The 17,533-nt window shown below is 44.1% G+C and overlaps 3 protein-coding genes across 3 annotated transcripts; all 3 read right to left on the reverse strand.

Annotated features, from left to right (window-relative positions):
• Positions 1-1,782: 1,782 nt before the first annotated feature.
• LOC120674133 (probable envelope ADP,ATP carrier protein, chloroplastic) lies at positions 1,783-5,231 on the reverse strand. Its single transcript, XM_039955256.1, has 10 exons — positions 4,679-5,231; positions 4,517-4,573; positions 3,803-3,865; positions 3,659-3,715; positions 3,469-3,552; positions 3,218-3,286; positions 3,040-3,152; positions 2,769-2,938; positions 2,524-2,602; positions 1,783-2,401 (listed from the first exon to the last, which is right to left on the reverse strand). Exons 1-10 carry the CDS (start codon positions 5,087-5,089, stop codon positions 2,302-2,304), a joined length of 1,203 nt encoding a protein of 400 aa, XP_039811190.1. The 5' UTR covers positions 5,090-5,231; the 3' UTR covers positions 1,783-2,301.
• Positions 5,232-7,986: 2,755 nt separating this feature from the next.
• LOC120674182 lies at positions 7,987-11,386 on the reverse strand. The gene is made up of 4 exons (XM_039955324.1): positions 11,051-11,386; positions 9,363-9,456; positions 9,185-9,289; positions 7,987-8,488 (listed from the first exon to the last, which is right to left on the reverse strand). The coding sequence occupies exons 1-4, from the start codon at positions 11,215-11,217 to the stop codon at positions 8,159-8,161; spliced, it is 696 nt and encodes a 231-aa protein (XP_039811258.1). The 5' UTR covers positions 11,218-11,386; the 3' UTR covers positions 7,987-8,158.
• A 670-nt stretch (positions 11,387-12,056) lies between these two features.
• Positions 12,057-17,305, reverse strand: LOC120671888 (RNA-binding protein P-like). Its single transcript, XM_039952148.1, has 2 exons — positions 15,792-17,305; positions 12,057-14,541 (listed from the first exon to the last, which is right to left on the reverse strand). The coding sequence occupies exon 1, from the start codon at positions 17,175-17,177 to the stop codon at positions 15,792-15,794; it is 1,386 nt and encodes a 461-aa protein (XP_039808082.1). The 5' UTR covers positions 17,178-17,305; the 3' UTR covers positions 12,057-14,541.
• Positions 17,306-17,533: the final 228 nt, after the last annotated feature.

The following is a 17,533-nucleotide window of genomic DNA, read 5'->3' on the forward strand; positions in this document are numbered from 1 at the left end:
AACCGGCTTCCGAGTCGAGAAAACTCCGTTATTTTTTTTCAGTAGTGACATGTCTGTTAATGGTAAGACATCAATTATAACTTTCTCAATCTTAAGATCTACTAGTCCAGTATCTCGAATGTGCTCATAGGGTCTGAGGTATATGGTGTCAATTTCAAGATCTGGCCAAAACAACCGGCTTCCGGGTCGATTCGAACCCCAGACCTGTGGGATGCCACCGGAGTGCTTCAACCAATTGGTCTAGCATCCTTGGCTAAATTATCAATGATATATAATCCGAATAAGCTTACTATGATACAACTGTTGAAAGTTGCAGTGAGACTTGTCTGTTTGGATTTGAGTCTCCCATGGGTTTTCATATTTATGCCCCAATCTCTTGTGTTTGGAAAAAAATGCAATAAAATTTAATGAATCAGAGCGCGACTCAGATGGTTAAAGTTCCTTGTGATGGGACTGAAACCTTTCACCTAGGTTTGATCTTGTACTCAACACATGTGCTCGTACTTTTGCTTGCCTTATGACAGATGTTGAAACTTCATGTTTAATAGCTTCGTCGGTTTTTTCTATGTTTCAGAGGACAGTTCAGAAACAGACACTCACATACTCATAGGTATTCTCACCTTGTGCTAAGTCAAGGACTCAAATTCGGGTGGTCAGGTTTTATTGTAAGAAATCTTAGTGGCTGAGATAAGGCTCACTTCGTCGTACGCGCTCAATAAGCAAGAGAACTATGCATAACGAAAAACCAAAAACATAGATGTAGCTTTGTATGGTAGATAGCTGCAACACATATTTTAGGAAAGAACTCAAGCACATACTCCCAAGAGCTTCACCTTCAAAGTATCAAACAGAGCTCGGGCGCAGGGGGATGCACACAAAGAGTTGAATAGTTCAGCAGGAAGCATGCGCATTGATAAAAAAAACAACAGCAATGCACTATGGGTAATGGCCTAATGGGTCAGATAGGCCTCCAGCATCTATCAATGGCAGCCGGCACCAAAATCAAACGCCGCCGCAGCAGCCTCAGCAGCTTCCTGCATTCCTTTTTGGAAATTTTGTGGAGCGCCAGGAAGTTGCAGAAGATGGCGATCCTCACCACCGGGAAGGCGGTGGCGAGGCACCATCCGGCGAGGAGCAGAGCCAGGATGCGCGTGGTGCTGGCAGTCCGGCTCAATGGCGCCGCAGCAGTCATGGGGTCGCCTGGTCTGGCTGAACTATCCTTCCGTGGATGGATGCCGCGGCCGAGAGGATTATTCGATTGCTATTCTTTTCTTGAAAAACTTCGATTGCTATTCGAGAACCTGCTTTTGGAGCCTCTGCCGCGGTTCAGAGCAAGTCAGCATGCATAAACATTTAACATTAGTGGTTGTTAACTGAAGCTCTGTCCAGTTTTCAGCACTTGTTAACTGCAATTGCCTCCACTGCAAGTCCCATTTGTTTTTGTTTCAGATCAGTCAATCTGCAAGTAGGTTTTTTGATTCAGATCTGTGAACCTGGTAGTAGAGTCGTTGGAGTAGCACTTCAAACCTGCAAGTTTCTGATCAAGTTTCAGTTTGTTCTTGTTATTCTGAATGACCAATAAAAAAAAGAATGACCAATAAAAAAAGTACTATCGGATCATGAGGTTATTCTTAGCACTTACAAATATAGAGGTTAAGCATCCTTTAGTATCAAACACATACATTCTGCTATGATCACCTCCTCTGTAACCCATTCTTTCACTTCATTGCCAACTTCTCTATGACAGATTGGCATTAAAATATAACAATGACAAAGAGACAGTTCATAGAATCATAGTCATGCTTAAAATTGGTATCGATAATGAAAATCAAGACAAAATCTGTGATGTACAATACCAAGACTGCCATAGTGCCATAGCACGTAGCAGTCACACTCACACCCACACCTCACCCTGCTCGGTTGACAAGGAGAAACTGCTTGCGAGTTACAGAGCCTGTGTGCACCATGTTCTGGATATGATGTATATTGATAGCAAATGAAAACTTATGAGGACAGACACGCTATCTTCTATTAACATAAATAAGATCTGTATGGTGCATTCTCCTACTGATGCTAGCTAAAGCTGTGCCCCCACTAAAGATATCAATCCATTGCCTTGTTTCCTTCCAATCCTCCTCTATCTCTATGAATATCTATGCTAAGGAAAACACACAAATAGGACCAATGTGACAAAAGAAACAGAAACATGTGCTGCCTAAATCCTAAAGCATGACGCCAGGAAAGGAGGAACATAGCAACGGTGTGCCTTCTACTGAAGCCTTAAAGATTGAGCACATTTCACTAGCTTGTTTTCTCCTCATTTTCTTGTATTAATTTGTCCAGCTCCTTCTGTCCAGTCGCTAGCAGTGTCTTCACCGTGTCAAATGCAGTCAGTTTAATGCTGCATGGATATGATAAACTTATGAGCAGTGTATTTACATGCATTGCAAGACACATCACCAGCTATCAGCATTGTCAAAACTAAACCAAATGTTTTTGCCAAACAAGTGAGCAAAAGGGTACCTGCTATTTGGCAGATTTTTTAACGCATTTGGCACAAAACCTCTATAAAGCCCAACTAGACCATCACGCTCCACAATGCCTGCATTTGGCACCAAAACAGACTTTTCATTTTAGTATTTTATTAGGCTACAAAGGGCATCATTAAGTAGCAAGTGAGCATGCACAAATAGCAAATAACATAGTTCACATCGATCAAGCGACTGCTATGCATTATCCATTAGCTCATGCGATGCTGGCATATTTACCTGGAATTGCATCAAAAATTGTGTTGTATGGTGTCCCTTTCATCTGCATCTGTCTTCTAACAGTGTCCAGGGGATAACACATCAAAGTTGCAAATGTTGCTGAGAGAAGAGCAGTTGCTAGCGATGTTTCTGGTCTGTTCTTGTACTTTTCTGGTACTGATTTCTTCATTCTTGTACACCAAAAAGAATGCCATATAAAAATGTGAGGTAAAGACTTTAGGAGGACATTTCATGTATCATAGTATTTGATATGCAGTAGAAGGAATCTCACAAGTCAAAAACACAGAAGTTCACAGCAATGTAAGGTGCAATTCCTATAAGAGATGGACCCAAGCCACCGTAGAAGGAGGCCAATCCTTCTTCTCTCAGCATGTTAAGAGCAACCTACAAAGTCATCAGGTTACGCCAATTTCCAAGAAACAGAAATTAGCACTTACAAGAGTTATTACCTGAGACATAGTGCTGTGTCCAGATTGAACTGCAAGCCTGAGCCGGAGAACATCCAGTGGGTATGTTACCTATCAGCAAGTACAAGTAGAAAGTTCAGAATGTGCTAACAATGTCCTACCACATATTTTGATGAAATTTATCTGCCGCAACCAATTAAAGACCAAAGCATAAACCAAATATATACAAAGTCTCATATCCAACAAAAATAGAAATGCATAGACATCTGCTAGCAAGCAAATAAATAAATTACAAGTGTAGATGTCATGCCCGCACAAGCACCAGCAGCAAGTCTCCCAAATACAGAAAGTTCTCCATCCTTTCTTCGGAAGATTTTCTGAATGCAAAAACAGTAACATTGTAAGAGAACAAAGATATGGAACTTACAATCACAATAATGTAAACAAAAATTGATGGCCATAAGAACAAGGAATAATTATGACCTTGTAAACTTCATATGAGAAGAGTTGCACCGCGCTGTAAGGAATTATGCGAATAACCTGGACCGATTTATGGAGAAGAATAGGGATCAGCACAGGACTACAGGATAAACCATGCAGAGTCATATGAAGGAGAATAACAAACACCTGTGGAAGGTTGCCTTTCCAGTAACCCTTAAGACCCTCCTCCTTTCCAATGTCTGCAATAGCCTACATAATTGGCAGATGTATCAGATTACTCTTTTATCTAAAGATTCAAATCTAAGCAGAACCTATCAAAAGAGAGTTATTTCACCCCCTCCCATTATGTGCTAATAACATAGAATTTCACGTTTACCCATCCGAGATGGGGAGGGAGGGAGTACACACATGATTCAAGCCCATACCTAGGATTAGAATTTCTGATTCAAATAGGATGGCTAATACCCATGTTTGCCTTCCACAGTAACTACTTGATCATGAATGCTGATCTCTACTTTCCATGCACACATCATAAAGCATCATGGTCAAGACTCAGAACAGAGAGCCATCCAAGGATCCATGCAGTTAAGGTTTTTTTTTCCCCCTGAACAGTTGACTGTTATCTCAAAGTTTCTCACAGTGCCTATAACATGAAGTCAAGGATTACTTATAATGCAGCAATTTTTGTCAACTAATAACTATCTCTGTAGCATTCATGGAAAATGTTCTGAGGGACCGAGCCATCATCATGTTCTGTTAAAGATAAGCTGCACAGAACCCAGTTTATTTAAAAATTTCCCGCAGGGAATGTGCTTTGGAAGGTGCATTTCTCATTTCTGAATACATAGCACCAGAGTGAAATTAAATTGATGAAAGGGAAGCGATAGATCGCATTGTCACCTCGAGGAACCCAACCGCCTTCTTGGCGCTCTCTCCCGCCACCCGCACGCTGTGCGTCTGCAGCGGAGAACAGAACAGCGAAAATCCCCGTTAGCCAAGCCACACGCCCGCACGGCAGCAGTGAGAGGACGAGCGAGGAACCAGGGACAGCGGCGTGCCTACCTGCATGAGTATCTTGACGCGGTCGAGCGGCGCGGTGACGGTCTTGGCGGCGGCGCCCGCGGCGGCCCCCGCGGCGAAGAGCGCGGCGCCGCGGGGCACCAGGGCGAGCAGCGCCAGCGGGTGGCGCACCAGCTGCGCCGCGGGGGGCAGCCTCCTCCGCTCCTTCTCCCCCCCGGCCTCCTCGCCCCCCGCCGCCCGCCGCTCCTCCGTCCCCTCGCCGGCCCGCGCGACGACCGCCTCCTCCACCGCCTTGGCGACGGCCGCGGCCTCCCCGCCCTCGCGGACGGAGAGCGAGGCGAAGGCCGGGAGCCGGGGCCCCGCGCGGAGGAGGACGGGCTGCGGCCCCGCCCCGGCGTGGCTCCGCGGCGGGCGCCACGAGTCGCAGGCCTCGACCCGCCGCCGGCTGCTCATCGTGTGGAAGGAAGGGAGCCGCGCCGCGCGTGGATCCGCGAGCCCGGCCGCGGGAATCGGGAGGGGAGGGGAGGGGAGGGAGAGGGATGAATCGAGGCGGGCAAGGGAAGAAGGGTGGGAGCGGGGAGAGGGGATAAGGAGGGCGCGGTTAGTGCGAGCGCTTTATAGCCATGGGCGCGGGCTCCTTTGTTTAGCTGCCACTTGTTGCCATGCTTAACGCCTGCCTGATCAGGCCGGGAAGCCACCGCGCACCTCCGGCTTGGAGCGGCGGGAGTGCCGTGCTAGTGAACCGGGCCGGCGGCTTCAAGTATCGACGGATTTCCACTAGACCTTGTGCTATCTCGAAAACGTTCACGGCTAGATGAACCGAAAGCGGGAGGAAGCAGCTTTGGTTCTTCGTGGTCTCGCCTTGCTTGGGGCAACCTTACCTTCGTCATCGTTGTTGGGTTACTTGGCCTTCTTTTTCTCTTTATTCTTCCTTGGGTTCCCTGTTTAGTTCTTCTCTCGAGCTGTGGCGTGATCCAAGTCCAACTCCATGTCCCGGTAAAGCTGTATCCCACGAGCCATCTCGCATGTGCTTCTGCTAGCTTGTGACCCGAACACCCACTAAACGCACAATCGATCGTCCATAGATCCAAACAGTCCTCCAGCTTTTACAATCCAGCTTTCAACAATCCACAATCTGTAGGCTATCTTCTACAATGTGGGTGGATTTGAATAAGACACCGGAGAAAACTTTAAGCAAAGAAAGCATACTTGTACAAGACATCGAAAGCGCATGAACCAAGTGAGAGATGACCATGTGCACGTAGTAACAAGGAAAAAAGGTGAAAAGATAAGCTACTGATTATGTTATTCGTTGAGTTGTGGACTTGTGGTGGAACAAATCTGTAGAGGAGGCCTGACTGCTAGAGGTGACAAGAGGGGGCCAGAAGATGGTGATTGGTCATTGGTGGCACTGTGACAGCAGCAAGAAGGATCACATGTGTCACTAATTAACCATACAAACAACGCATGCGAAAAGAGTCCTCGTTTCCTTATCAAGAGTTAAGACTTTTAGAATTTTGTGATTTAATTATTACCACCCAAATATATTATTTTTTACAAAGGTGTGATCTATCAATATTTATTTAGATCATAGAAGAGTATAATGGAAATAAACTATTTTGAATAAGAACCTAATGGTATCAACTCTATAAAAAAAGAACATGTATTATGTGGAGTAAGTATTGGTCAAAGGGCCTAAGCTTGTTAGCCCGAGTGGTGCGAAGCAACTGGCGACACTCCACAGGTGGGGGGTTCGAACCCCCACCGGGGCGAATTTCTCCGTCTGTGGGAAAAAACCCCTCGCTGTGCTCCTGATAGCTTGGGCTGTGTAGTCAGCCTGGCCCGGCCTGGCGTCACGGTTTCCCGGCCCAGTGGGTAACGGTCCCGGCCTGGGTAACGGTTCCAGGAAATGGCACCAGACCCAAGGTTAAAAAGAGCCGGGGTTCGGAGGGTTTCTCGGCCTGCGTTAGAAGGCCTCCTTCTTATAAGAATGCTCGGGGGGCAGCTAGCCCCTCGCAGGTTGAGTATTGGTCAAAGGCATCCAAACAAAACAGAATAAGTCTTGTAATTTTAGAGGAAGGGAGCAATAACTTGAAGCATTATTTGTATGTGCATTTGCACACCATAAATTTTTAGGACTATATGAATAAAATGTTGTGTTTAATGTCAGGTTGTTAGTGGGCAAATGAAACCTAAGGCTTCACTTTTTGTTAGTGGATTTCCACATTAGATAGAACAAAATGCATTGCGCTAAGGATGTTTTATTTTAGTTGTTGGGGAGGGTTGCTTTCAAAGGACAATGTTTATCCTACTTCGATCAATCGACGACAGTGATAATTATGTCACTGTAACTTAAATGCATTCTTAAATTGCAGCGAGTATGTTAAAGCAACTCTAGCAGACCATTTAAATAGTCTCTATCTCAAAGTCAGAGGGTTAAGAAAAAAATAAACTTGGGCAGACTCTCTAGTAGACCCTCTATTTTGGTAAGATCTCCAAAGTCCCTTCTCCATCATCCATTCATATGGAATCTCTAGGGAGTCCTCAATTATAAGTTAATTAGAATTGAGAGCTATAGCGGAAGCTAGAGCTGGAACAAATTTGGAGACCTAAAAATAATGAAAACCTTCATTTCGGGTCTGATTTAGGAGCTTTTTTTGGTCTGATTTAGGAGCTACCACTAAAGTTGTTGTTAATCACTAAAACTGCAACTTGAACCTTTCTTTTGGGAGGTGGGGGGTCGGGATGGGGGTGCAACGCTGCAGGATGCAATTTTGGTACGGTATATATATGCACAAGACTATTGTCATAATGAATATATTGGTACTAGGTACAACTTTCACGGCTTTCTACGTATATTGATGATCGAACCGTAACTATTTGCTCATGACTCGTATCTGCCTAGGACAAGTTTTTTTTCGTCGCTGTACGTTCAGTTGGTCGACGCTTTAAATTAAAATTATCTTAGGTGCCCTTGTGTGGCCGGACTCGTGGGGGAGAGTAGTGATTAGAAATTAGTGTATAACAGATACAAGTCACCTAACAGTCTAGTAGGCAGGCACCAAATTTTCTTAATTATTATTGAGATGGCACTCAGTTTCAATAGTAAAAAATTAAAAAGAGCTCAGAGAAAGGAGCGACATAGCTAGCCACGCTATGGCCTGAAAATCTAGAATACCCCTGCTCTTGAGTTCTGATGATGGTTTGGCTTTTCAAAAAATCCGAACACATTCGGACCATCTCCTTCCTCTGCATCGCCAAAAAAAAAAAATGGCAAACTGCTGCTACAAAAAATCGACAAAAACAGCATTGCAACGTTGCTTATCAGTTCTTAAAATTTCATTCTTTTCTTTCTAAAGGAACATGGACATCATAATTCATAACTCATAAGTTAACCTACATATAGATCATCTGATTCAGATTCCATTACCAAGCGTTCTGAACTGAACATAGTCCAAAACATTTCACCTGCGACCAGCTTCTGCCTGCAAGTATCCAGTCCTCCACGCGCAACATCTCTTTCTACTTTATAGACAGGGTAGAAGGGAACGCTTCCTCAACTTCCGTCAACCTGCTCCCAACCGTCTCTGCCTCAAGAGCGTCGATCTCGTAGCGCACCTCCTCCATGTGCTCGTTTATGTTGATCACGGCCTCCTGCACGCCCTGTATGGCCTCCTTGAGGGCGGCCTCATATTCCGCATCCGCCTCGGCGTCTTCCGTGCCTGCGGCCTCTGTGATCTCCTTGACGTGGACACACACGTGCTGGGTCAGGCTGCGTGACCTGCAGTCCGCATGGTTCACCAGGCGTTCTGAAGGCCGGCCAGCTTTCTTGAGCACCTGAATCTTTGCTGTCTTCGGAAATCAGGTAACCAAAACAGGAAGACAAGAGACATAAATAATCAACAACTGAAGAAAAGAAAATGCCAATATAAAAGCTATAGAAGAAAAAAAAGTTGCATCTTAAACTCTGCAAGCACAACCTAGCTTACATTTAAATTCAGGCCAGTACCATAGCTGAACCAGTTAAAGCCCCAAATAATTAGAAATGGTTAATCAGTTGAGTAGCTAGACTACAACACAATTCCGGGTATCACTAGTGAGGGCCTAAAAAGCTGATGCAGCTATCAGGTGCAATATATAGATATAGCAAACCTGAAACAGTTATCATGCAAAAACCAAACAATCCCTGCCACTTTAACAATTTAATGAACAACAACTTACACTGAATACAGGGAATTGCAAGAAGGGATCATTTTGAATTTGACGGCTATAATGCATTGTGAAAGGGTAAATCTTAGTTTCCTTTAGCATTTGGTAAAAGAAAATGACTTGTATAAAGCATAAGAAAACCTAACTATGATCTATATAGGCTAATAATTCCTCCAATCATGGTTTTCCTAGGATAAATGAAATGTAGAAACAAAATAATTGCAGTTTTACAATGAAAGAAGTTTTCACTCTACAGCCAATACATGAACTCTAGTTATTTTAAGGAAGCGTTATTTCATGGTCCACAGAACAACACAACGAGTGCCCAAGATAGCTTACCAAATGCAACTTCTCTTTCTCGTGTGCTTGAACACCCTTTAGTAAATCGCCAAGATCACTACGACAAAATTCTGGCATTGAGAGGACAGAAATCATTTCAAGCACCTGAAGGGAAAAAAAATTATAAGACACAAGAAATTTTATTGGATAAAAAGAAGATGAGTCAAACAGAGCTAACTTGTTTTGAACAATCATTGAACTCCGCTGTAATATTGCCACACAGCTGTTGATAGGCCAATTCACCTCCATTAGCCATATATTCAGAAAACCCCCTGACATATTATCACAGTGAATCAATGACAACACAAAATGATAGGCTTACACAAGATATGCTAATGCAGAACCAGAATTGAGGATGAAGGAACATTTAGGTTGTGTGTCGAAATCAAGTGATAAAAAACCACACTAATTGATTGTTGCATGCACATGCACATACTAAATAGGGTAAAATGACTTGTTTCTTGGGACAAATTTTGAATTCTTGAATGACTTGTTTTCAGGAAAGAGGGGGTATATAGGGAAAAAAACCCTATTGCTATTGTTATTCCAGGAAATTGTTTCTCCTTTTGTGAATAATGACATACCAGGGAGCTAATTTCCTAGTGGGTGCAAAGCAAACATATTTTACGGCCAAACCAACAACCACAAGTTCAACATATTGATGTAACTACTACAGACCAAGGGAAATATCTAGTATGGAATTCATCTGTATAGCACACTCATATCAATAAAATAGTTCGAACTATTTACTAGAAGGGCACCCAGCCCTTTTTTCAATTACGTGTAATATGTCTGAATGTTATCAAAAATATTATGTTGGAAAGTGTATATACATATTGGAGTCATAAAAATATTCAATGGAAAGGGGTACCAATTGAATCACGATGCCGCATTCAGCACGTACTGCTGAATCACATATGCTTCTTTAATAATAGCACAGAGTGACAATACCTTGTGTGTACTATCAGCAGCAGATAAAAAATGTAGAGCCTTATCTAATATCCCAATGGCTGAGGAGACTACTGCTGCTGATTAAAGAAAACTGATCCATTCTAATCCATTTATCCTTTCCCTTTTTCGAATTTCTTACAAGCTCACATGGCATCTGATCATCCTCCATATACCAAATTATGAAAGAATTTTAGGCCTACTATTATGGCATCTGCTTTGAATGAAAGCAACAAGCAACAAACCACTCCATGTGAAATCGACAATCTTTTTTTTTCTTGAACAGACAATTGATAACTTCAGAGGATTCAGTACTAAAACTTCCTAATAAAACAAAAATCATAACCTTATTGCAGATGTGACAGCGGACCACTGATAACCATGAATTTTCCGTATTCAATTTATTTGGGATTCTTGATTCATGAGGTCCTCAAGGTTTACATTGTTGTTTATGCTAAGAAACAACATAGTGAACCAAACAACAAAAATCACTACATGAGGTGGCAGGGGTGCAGATGTACGCAACATGACTGGGATTGGCTGATCACAAGCCAGAAAAAGGTGGAGAAATTTCGCCACATATTGCCATATTGGGACAGAAATTTCCCAGTTCTGGCAAGAATTAACAGTTCATATAAAGCTCCTGTAAGGTGTTTTGCATCCCATCACAAATCCTAACACTCTAATCAAGTATCCCGTTCTAGTAACGGGATATAACCATGTTTGTTAACGCCTAGCAAACCTTACACAGCTAATCGAGTGAAACAAAATCATAAAAAAGTTCAAGCCCAATCTGGCCTACAGCGCCACAAAATCCAAACAGTCTCAGCACACAACCAGAAATTTCTGGTAAGATCATTAGGGTTTGGTTGGGAACCGGAGTGGCAGGACCGCACCGGAGCACGACAGCAGCGGTACCTTCGTAGCGTGGAGTATGCCTCGGCGCGGCGCTGCTGCACGGCGAGAAACCCGCGGAGGAGGCCCGCCACCGCGGCGGCGCTGCGCCCCTCGCCGGCGACGGCCTCCGTGCCCATAGCGGCGTCCTCGGCGCCCGTCGCAGCCTGTTTCGGGTGGTCCTCAGCCATGTGGCCAACGTCGCTCGGCTGCGTCACCGCGGCTTCCACCCTTCACGAGTTCTTCTCACTTCCCCCTCACGCAGCCTCTGGAGTCTGGACTCTGGCGGATGATTCGGATCCGGAGTCTCCGAGTCTTCGGTGTCAAACGGAATCAGGGACGCTCTAGGTGTGAAAGTCTCTCCCCTACTCCCGTGTTCTCGCTTATTTTGTAAAGGGTATGTTTAGATATTTTGTATTTTTGAATTTTTGGAAGAGAATTTTCAACATTTGAAATATTAAATATACACTAATCACAAAACAAATTACAGATCTCGTCTGTAAACTACAAGACTAATCTAATAAGTCTAATTAATCCATCATTAGAGCATATTTACTATAGCATTACTGTAATAATTTAGTGTCTAATCATATTCTAATTAGACTCGTTAAATTCGTCTCGCGATTTACAGTCCATTTGTGTAATACAATTTATTTTTCGACTATATTTAGTAAACCATGCAAACGATTTACAAAAAAAATTGTATTTTAGATTTTGGAATCTAAACAGGCCTAAGTGGGCGCAGTGTTCTCGCTTATTGTACACATAACATACACTCGTGTCAAGTGTTGCATATTGTACAAAATACAGAATTCACGAAATAACTAAGCACTGCAAATCGACAGAGATAGTCTGAAGCGTGGATCGGTGTTCCGATCATCCCTGCATGAACCATCCTATGGATAGCTGGCAACTAACTTAGCATTTTGCAATCACCTTGTCGCTTCTGTTGACATCGCCAAAGCCACATGTCCGATGTAAAAATGGGATGAAGATCCCAGCATAATCATGCAAAGATTCATGTAGCGTGAAATTCCCAGATGACAATGCGTGGCTAATGAAACGAATCAGTCTGCAAGTACTACATTCCCAATAATTCAGCATAGAAAAAATAAACATACAGCATCTGAATACAGAGTCAATTACTCCTACTCTATAAGCTGCAACAGCATGCCCAACACCTGCATCTGTTACCATTTGAAGCTGAAACACCATCACCACAGCGTCCTTGGTCCTTGCTGGCAACGCGCCCCTGGTCTGAGAATGGAACAGCTTACGGAAGAGCATTCTTTCGATATATGCTCCACTTGGCATTAAGGATGAGTGCTTCTTACTTACCCGTCTCAGATGCAAAGCATGAGAACACAATGCAGCAACTACTGAAGCATCAAAACTAAAAAATAATCAAGTGGTATTGGATGATCCATCGTATACTACTCAGCCACTTCAACAGCATGGATTCTACCAATCCGAGCATCAAAGCTACTTAAGAAATAATCAAGTGATATTGGATGATCCATGGCATACTACAACTACTCAGCCTACTTCAACAGCATCAATCCTATCAATCAGAATATACTGCCATAAAATAAGGATAAATTGTGCTAACAATACACTGAAAAGCACCGAACAGAATAACAATGTGAAATAAATCATTCCAAAAAGACAGGTAGCACATTAGGGAAAGTAATATCCGGACAAGAACACAAGCAATAAATGACAGCATGATAATACCAAAACCTATACCGAAGCTATGGTTGCAAATTCCCAATCAAAGCAATAAGAACCAATAGCTGGTGGTTAAAAGGAAATGAAAAGAAACGAGAAAGCTTTAGAAACATTCCTAGGAGTTCTCAGGTAACACAACAGAGACTTCTCTCGGTAATTCTAATCAAGTAATAGGCCACCTTTTTGTTATAGTTCCAAACTGGCATTCTCACGTGGTCATGCAAAGGAGTATGGCAATAGCCCTTTGCATTCTAAAAGCAATTGAGATGATTAACAAAGCTGATGTTTCCTTTGTTGACAATGAAACAATTGGTCCCTACAAAGTCAGATTGTATACACTTGTGCATTTGCCCATAATCCCATAATCAGTTTTCTGGTCACATATGGAAGACGATCTATCAAGCAAAGTCATTGTTTAACCACTATACCGGGGGGGGGGGGGGGCTAGTAAATGACTACCCTTAGAGATTCTTAGTCTCTACATGGTAGCCATTGCCAAAAGCTCAAAAGAAATGCTAACAAGACAGAGGCTGCTAATGAAACTGAGAATGCAGCGTCATACAAGCAAAGCAACAAATGAATTTTCATCAGCTATCATTCCCCAGAGGGACACCAATACATCTGAATGAAGTGTATGCATTTGCATGAATTATGAGAAAGTGTACAAGTTGTAGTAGCAATACGAGGGAGATGATGCTGCAGAATGATTACAGAAAAATAAAAAAAGGCTCTTCCAAAACCAAAGATATGTTCGATAATTATTTCCAAGATTTAACAGACTACAGGTAATATTTCACATGATTGCACATTGGCATCACAATCACGGCACTGTTATTTATGCAGGATCATCAGACATCAGTACAGAAATTCCTAGCAACAAAAAATAGATAAAGCAAGTACTTGATTGGCATGTTGTAGCCCTTCTTTTAAAAAATATACTCCCTTCGTTCCAAATTATAGATCGTTTTGACTTTTCTAAGTATATCGATTTTCGTATGCACCTAGATGTAGACTATGTCTAGATACATAATTTTTAAAACCAACTTGAACCTGAAAATTGGAACGAAGGGAGTAAATCACTTGAACCCGGAAATACTCTATAACCAACTTTATAAGTTTATACACAATAAAGCACATTACTTACAAACTAGGACGTATTAATGCATAAAAAAGGAGTATGCCCACCTTTTGTTTAGAAACAGATCTGCATTACCTCAAAATAAGGATGGTAACAAAATGGCACTTACAAATGCAGAGTACATATTATGTTTAAGACCATGACAACAACAGGTTCAACATACATTAAAAAAATGAAAAATACTTAAATCGACATTGAAATCTTTTACAAGTCTCGCAAGCCAAAATATGGCCTTTTAAAAACAGTACATAAAAAGAACACGGAAACATTATTATTGCTAAATACCACAGCGCTTTAAATCAACAGTAAGTCTTTTACAATTGTCTTGCAAGCCACAAGATGGCCTTTTGGAAAAAAAGTAGACAGAAAACACGAAAACAGTAATGTCGTTAACTCGCAGTGCTTTAAATCCACATGAATTAAGTCTTTTACAACTGTCTTGCGAGCCACAAGATGGCCTTTTGAAAATCTAAATAGTTGTACGAAATACTATTTCATTTCGAAACGGTAGGGGGAGGAAATCAAAGTCCTTATGAAAACTTTGACCACAGCATAATTGAGTAGCCAGAAACAGCTTAAAAGAGAGTTTATAAGTGCCAAGCAGGAACATGTAGAATCATCTGGCCACAGTAAAATAGTTATAACCATCCTGTCAAATAGCAACATGAATAAAAATAAGTGAAACAGTTCTCAAAACTAATATTTGTGCAACAAAGATAACCTTTCCGATAAAACATAATTTTGGTTTGCGGTCTCAACTGTCAATTAAAAAAACAACACAAAATAGGTTAAAGGATCAATGCAGACACACTCATATGCATGTTAAACAATACTAAGCACAAACTGAATCACATGCAAACATAGGACCTGTGACTTGTCATGAACCTCATTAAAAAAAAAAAACTCAACCGCCAGGGTATTACAACTGAGAAGAAACCTCAGCCAAACTGGCCAAGAAAACCCCCGAACACCAGCTTCATCCTATAAGACCGCACCATAACCTAGGCCAACCACAACCCACTCGGTTAGAGACCACTGCAATCTCCCTTGGTAGGAGGGCCCAAACCAACCACAGGTACCACAGGCCAGCATCCTGCCACTATTTTTTGGGTGGCCAGCGAGGGAATTTTTTTTATGCCACCAGGATTTGAACCCTGGTTGGTGCCTCCCTCAACTGGGGAGCTTACCATTACACTACAAGAGTGTTGGCATAACCTCAAATTTATGCTGGCGAAGTGCAAATAAAAATTGCCTACCAAACATACTGTATGGCGATAACTGAATTAATCTATTACAATGCAGGTTACATGCTGAATGCAGGGAAGCAAAGCTGATTCGCATGAAAATAGTACGACTTGTAACAAACCTCAATATATGCTTGTAAATGATAATGAACTACAAAGAACACTGTACATAGGTGATTAAATACCTCAACCTCAAGCTAATAGCAGCACAGCTAGCCCATATGCAGCAAATGGGAAGACAACTGACAGTTGTTGATAGACTTCGTCTAAGGCACTAACAGTTTTTAAAAAAAACTCATGATGCAAATTTGAGATACTCTCTGATCACTGACTTAGCTGCAGGCCTACAGTGTGCAGTTGTAAAAACTAAACATGAGCAACTAAACGTCTACCAAGGGTATGAAATTTTTATCATAAATATTTTGGTAACCAGAAAAACATAATATATATAGCTTTGAAATCAATGCAAATGAACAATTATTGTTAAATAGCAATGAATAAAAATGATAGTGCTGAGGCTAATACCTACTTAAATGCAAAACGGTGTCTGTTCTAAAACAAGCAAAAATGCCAAGACTTCTCTTTATGCCAAAAAAAAGAAATAATGTATTTGTAGCTCCGTGCAGTTAAGGTACATCCACCTGCCATATCTTACCTATTGACCCATGTAATTTCTTCCAGGGCCTCCTGACGGTGCACCCCCGTATCCACCAGAACCACCATAGCCACCCATATAACCACCTTGCATCCCCGGCAAACTGCTACCACTTAGGGCACCAGATGCCCCCTGAGGAGGCACCCCTGAGCCATTAGCACCAACTCCCAGGATGCTATTCAAATTCAGTCCGGCACCCTGGGTGGCAAGCAAAGCTGTCAAGGCCTGTCCCAGAGCAGGATCCACCCCTGGGGCAGCAGCAATACCTCCAGGCAGTGAAGCCAAGCTGGGAGCCAAAGGTGACATTGGCTGGCCAATACCAACACTTCCAGGTAGAGTATGACCAGTAGCTCCATAAACAGGAACCCCCTTGCTGCCACTTGAAGCCCCAGCACCGTAGAAGCCTCCAGGTCCTGCCAATTTGTTGGGCTTTGGTCCATCAATCGCCTTCTGGCAGTGCAGCACAACTCCTTCAAAATGCTTATGTGGCTCCTCAAGAGCCTTCTTGGCACTCGCAATGGTCTTGTAGACAAAAAGAGCAAATCCCTTGGGTTTCCCAGTGACCTTGTCAAGCCCAAGCGGACCCTCCTCAATCTCACCATACCTTGCAAAGAACTGAAGCAGTTTCTGGGGATCGATGTCTGCACCAACATTGCTGACAAATATCTTGCGCTGCGTGTACTCTGGTACCGGTGGCAGCTGCAACTGAGCCGGGGCTGGCGCAGAGTTGCTGACCGCGCCACCAGCAGGGACAGGGCCGACAGAGGCGAGCTGGCAGGCAGTGTTGCGATTCCCAATCTTCTTCTGGGGCTCGCGGAGAGCGGCGCGGGCGCCCGAGCGGTGACGGAAGAGGATGAATCCGTACCCCTTGCACTTGCCGGTGTTGCGGTCGGTGACGACCCTGAGGTCCTCGATCTCGCCGTAGGGGCCGAACGCCTCGGTGAGGGTGTCGGCGGTGACATCCCAGCCGAGCCCGTGGACGAAGATCTTCCGCTGAGCCGGGTCGGCGTCGGCCACGCGCCGGACGGCGCTTAGCACGTCGCTGTGCGCGACGGCCGCATCGCGGAGCAGCTCGACGAGCTGGTCCTTGGGGAAGGAATCCAGCAGCGAATGAATCGAGGCCGGGTCACTCTCGCCCTCCTCCTCCTCCTCCTCTTCCTCGACCTCCACTTCCTCCTCGACCTCCACCTCCTCCTCGACTTCCTCCTCAACCTCCTCCTCCTTGACACCTGCCTCCTCGGGCAGCTTCACCTCCTTCCGCGCCATGGCGGGGCCGATGACCTCGGATAGGCTAGCGGCAGTAGCAGTGGCGGATTTGGCTGCAGCGGCCGGGGTAGACTTAGCGGCTGCCGCGGATTTGGTCTCCAGCCTCCGCTTCTTACCCATGGCGCCGGGGAGGCGGCGAGAGCGAGACTTTTGCCGGGATTTCGGGCTAGGGTTTCGACGGGCTGGGGATGGAGGATGTGGGGGAAGACGGACGGGTGACGAATGGGGACGACCTCGCGCCCCTCGTGGACGCGACTAGTTAATGTTAACGGTGGCGGCAGACGGGCTGTCAGCCTGGCACTTGCCCATTCGCTATTAGACCTGGGCATCCTCCGGGCCGGGTCGGGTTCGGGTCGGGCCAAAAAAAGCCCGGTGTTTTTTCTAGCGGCCCGTGCCCGACCCGACCCGGTGGCCGGGCCGTAAAATTGAGCCCGCACCCGACCCGACAGCCAGTCGGGTCGGGTCGGGTTCGGGTC

The sequence above is a fragment of the Panicum virgatum genome, chromosome 5N (genome assembly GCF_016808335.1).
Source record: "Panicum virgatum strain AP13 chromosome 5N, P.virgatum_v5, whole genome shotgun sequence".
NCBI lineage: Eukaryota > Viridiplantae > Streptophyta > Magnoliopsida > Poales > Poaceae > Panicum > Panicum virgatum.

Excerpts from the sequence above, each read along its gene's own strand:
- LOC120674133 (XM_039955256.1), bottom strand. The coding sequence starts at position 5,089 with ATGAGCAGCCGGCGGCGGGTCGAGGCCTGCGACTCGTGGCGCCCGCCG. Across the intron at positions 4,574-4,678 it reads GCGTCAAGATACTCATGCAG|ACGCACAGCGTGCGGGTGGC; the intron begins GTAGGCACGCCG and ends TCTCCGCTGCAG. Across the intron at positions 3,866-4,516 it reads AGGCGGTTGGGTTCCTCGAG|GCTATTGCAGACATTGGAAA; the intron begins GTGACAATGCGA and ends CCAATTATGTAG.
- LOC120674182 (XM_039955324.1), bottom strand. The coding sequence starts at position 11,217 with ATGGCTGAGGACCACCCGAAACAGGCTGCGACGGGCGCCGAGGACGCC. Across the intron at positions 9,457-11,050 it reads GCATACTCCACGCTACGAAG|GGGGTTTTCTGAATATATGG; the intron begins GTACCGCTGCTG and ends ATAATATGTCAG. Across the intron at positions 9,290-9,362 it reads TCAATGATTGTTCAAAACAA|GTGCTTGAAATGATTTCTGT; the intron begins GTTAGCTCTGTT and ends TTTTCCCTTCAG.
- LOC120671888 (XM_039952148.1), bottom strand. The coding sequence starts at position 17,177 with ATGGGTAAGAAGCGGAGGCTGGAGACCAAATCCGCGGCAGCCGCTAAG.